The sequence below is a fragment of the Trichinella spiralis genome (assembly GCF_000181795.1).
Source record: "Trichinella spiralis strain ISS 195 chromosome Unknown Scfld3530, whole genome shotgun sequence".
Classification (NCBI taxonomy): Eukaryota; Metazoa; Nematoda; class Enoplea; order Trichinellida; family Trichinellidae; genus Trichinella; species Trichinella spiralis.
Window position 1 is genome coordinate 1 of NW_003530469.1, and position 1703 is coordinate 1703.

General features: G+C 37.5%; 1 protein-coding gene across 1 annotated transcript; it reads right to left on the reverse strand.

The window, feature by feature from the left end:
* Positions 1-274: 274 nt before the first annotated feature.
* Positions 275-1167, reverse strand: Tsp_13808 (conserved hypothetical protein; the record flags this gene model as incomplete). The annotated part of the gene is made up of 5 exons (XM_003367871.1): positions 1018-1167; positions 807-959; positions 712-755; positions 493-561; positions 275-442 (listed from the first exon to the last, which is right to left on the reverse strand). Coding segments are annotated over exons 1-5 (584 nt in total), but the record flags the coding sequence as incomplete, so codon positions are not given.
* Between the last annotated feature and the right edge of the window lie 536 nt (positions 1168-1703).

A 1703-nucleotide genomic window follows, 5' to 3' on the forward strand; every position in this document is an offset into this window, starting at 1 on the left:
AAATTTAAACCCAATTTTACAATTCAACGCGTCAATTATTTACGTAAGGATATTTGTCACGTAAAATGATTACAACATAAAAGTACAGGAAAAAATAAATTTCAAAGTTCAAAAAAAAAACCATCGTATAAAATTTCAAATTTTGACAATCACTGTTGCATGTCAACTTAAGTAAGTCATTCACTACGTCATATTGTTATTAATCAAATAATAATAAATTATTATTAGGAAAAATGTAGCCCATTCTGAACGTATCGTTTCAAAATGTTCATACTTAAAGTAGCTCTGCGCCATCGCATTAATTTCCCTCGATGCGTAGGACAGGCGCATGATGTCCTCTATTCTTAGCAATCGGAAAATGGAAAACCAAATTCTCCAGTTGCATCTGAAGATTTCACTCAGTTGCACACGCTGTGTTTCTTCAGTGGGCAACATGTTACCACTATAAAAGAAAAAAAATCAAAATTCATAAAAAGTATAATTTCACGAAACTGATTTGCGTTGAAAACGGCACGATTTGAACTAGATGATTGGAGAGGTTGAAAACGACGAGCATATGCACTTCAATTAGAAATATTAGAAATGAAAAAATATTAAGCTGATTGAAAAACAACAACACCAAAAGCTACATCGGCGTCGTCAGTTACAATTGAACAACCATATCTGGTCAATGACTTGATCCCATGCAAATGGAGTTTTTTAAAAAACCACTTTTGAGTATGCTTTTGGAATTGAAAAATATGTTTAAAAATAATCTTTATTAGAAAATGAAAAAAATTTAAATAAAAATGAATTTAATAATTTACCGTGGTGAAAGGTTGTTTTCGTGAGGGCAATGAATGTAATGGGCTTGTACTTATGTCAGGTTTCTTCATTTTTTGCTGCCTCTGTTGTCGTAGATGGGGTCTTGGGCATTGTATGATAAATGTACCATAGAACTGAACGTAAGGAATACCAACCTTAAAAAGTGTAGAATAAAATGAGCAACCCACGAGCAGGAGAGTATTACAAACTAACGCACACACACGCAATCACACTCACCAACAAATAATATGCTCGTTGAGGATACAAGTGAAAACGGTCGTTCAGCGACAGAGATGCAACGTAACGGGACGGATCAAGTGCTGGATGTTGACAGCAGGCAGGCCAAATGCTGCATCCAGTCATGTTTCCCATTCAGACAGCATTCAGCATCCACTGACTAATCGATGGGCAGCAGCAATTGGTCGTCTGACTCTGACCGTCATCTGCGCCGTTTTTCTTGTTGTGAAACAGAACTGGGGCACGCTGGTAGTCATTATCATAGACCATCGTCAGGGGCAGTGGAACCTTGAAAGACAACTATTGAATGAGAGTGCGCTATGATTGCATGGCGTTACATTACATTCTACTTTAAAGTATATTTGCGAAAATTAAAGCGAATTTTGTTTGAAGTTAATTGTTTTCAAGTAATTTAAAATGTAGAAAACCTTTTATAGAAGTAATTAATGCAACAATCATTGAGTAAGAAATGTTTTTCTAGTGCAACGAGCCGCTCTCCGGGTGGAACCTTCCATCTCCCCAGGTGCAGATGGACTATACCCCAAGCCGTAGTCGCCATCGCCCAGTTGCATTGTTCTCGCTGTCTCCGTGTACTTCCGGCCTGACGTACCTATCCCACACTAGCTTGGGGATAACTGAGACTTCCCATCTCTATAGATCAA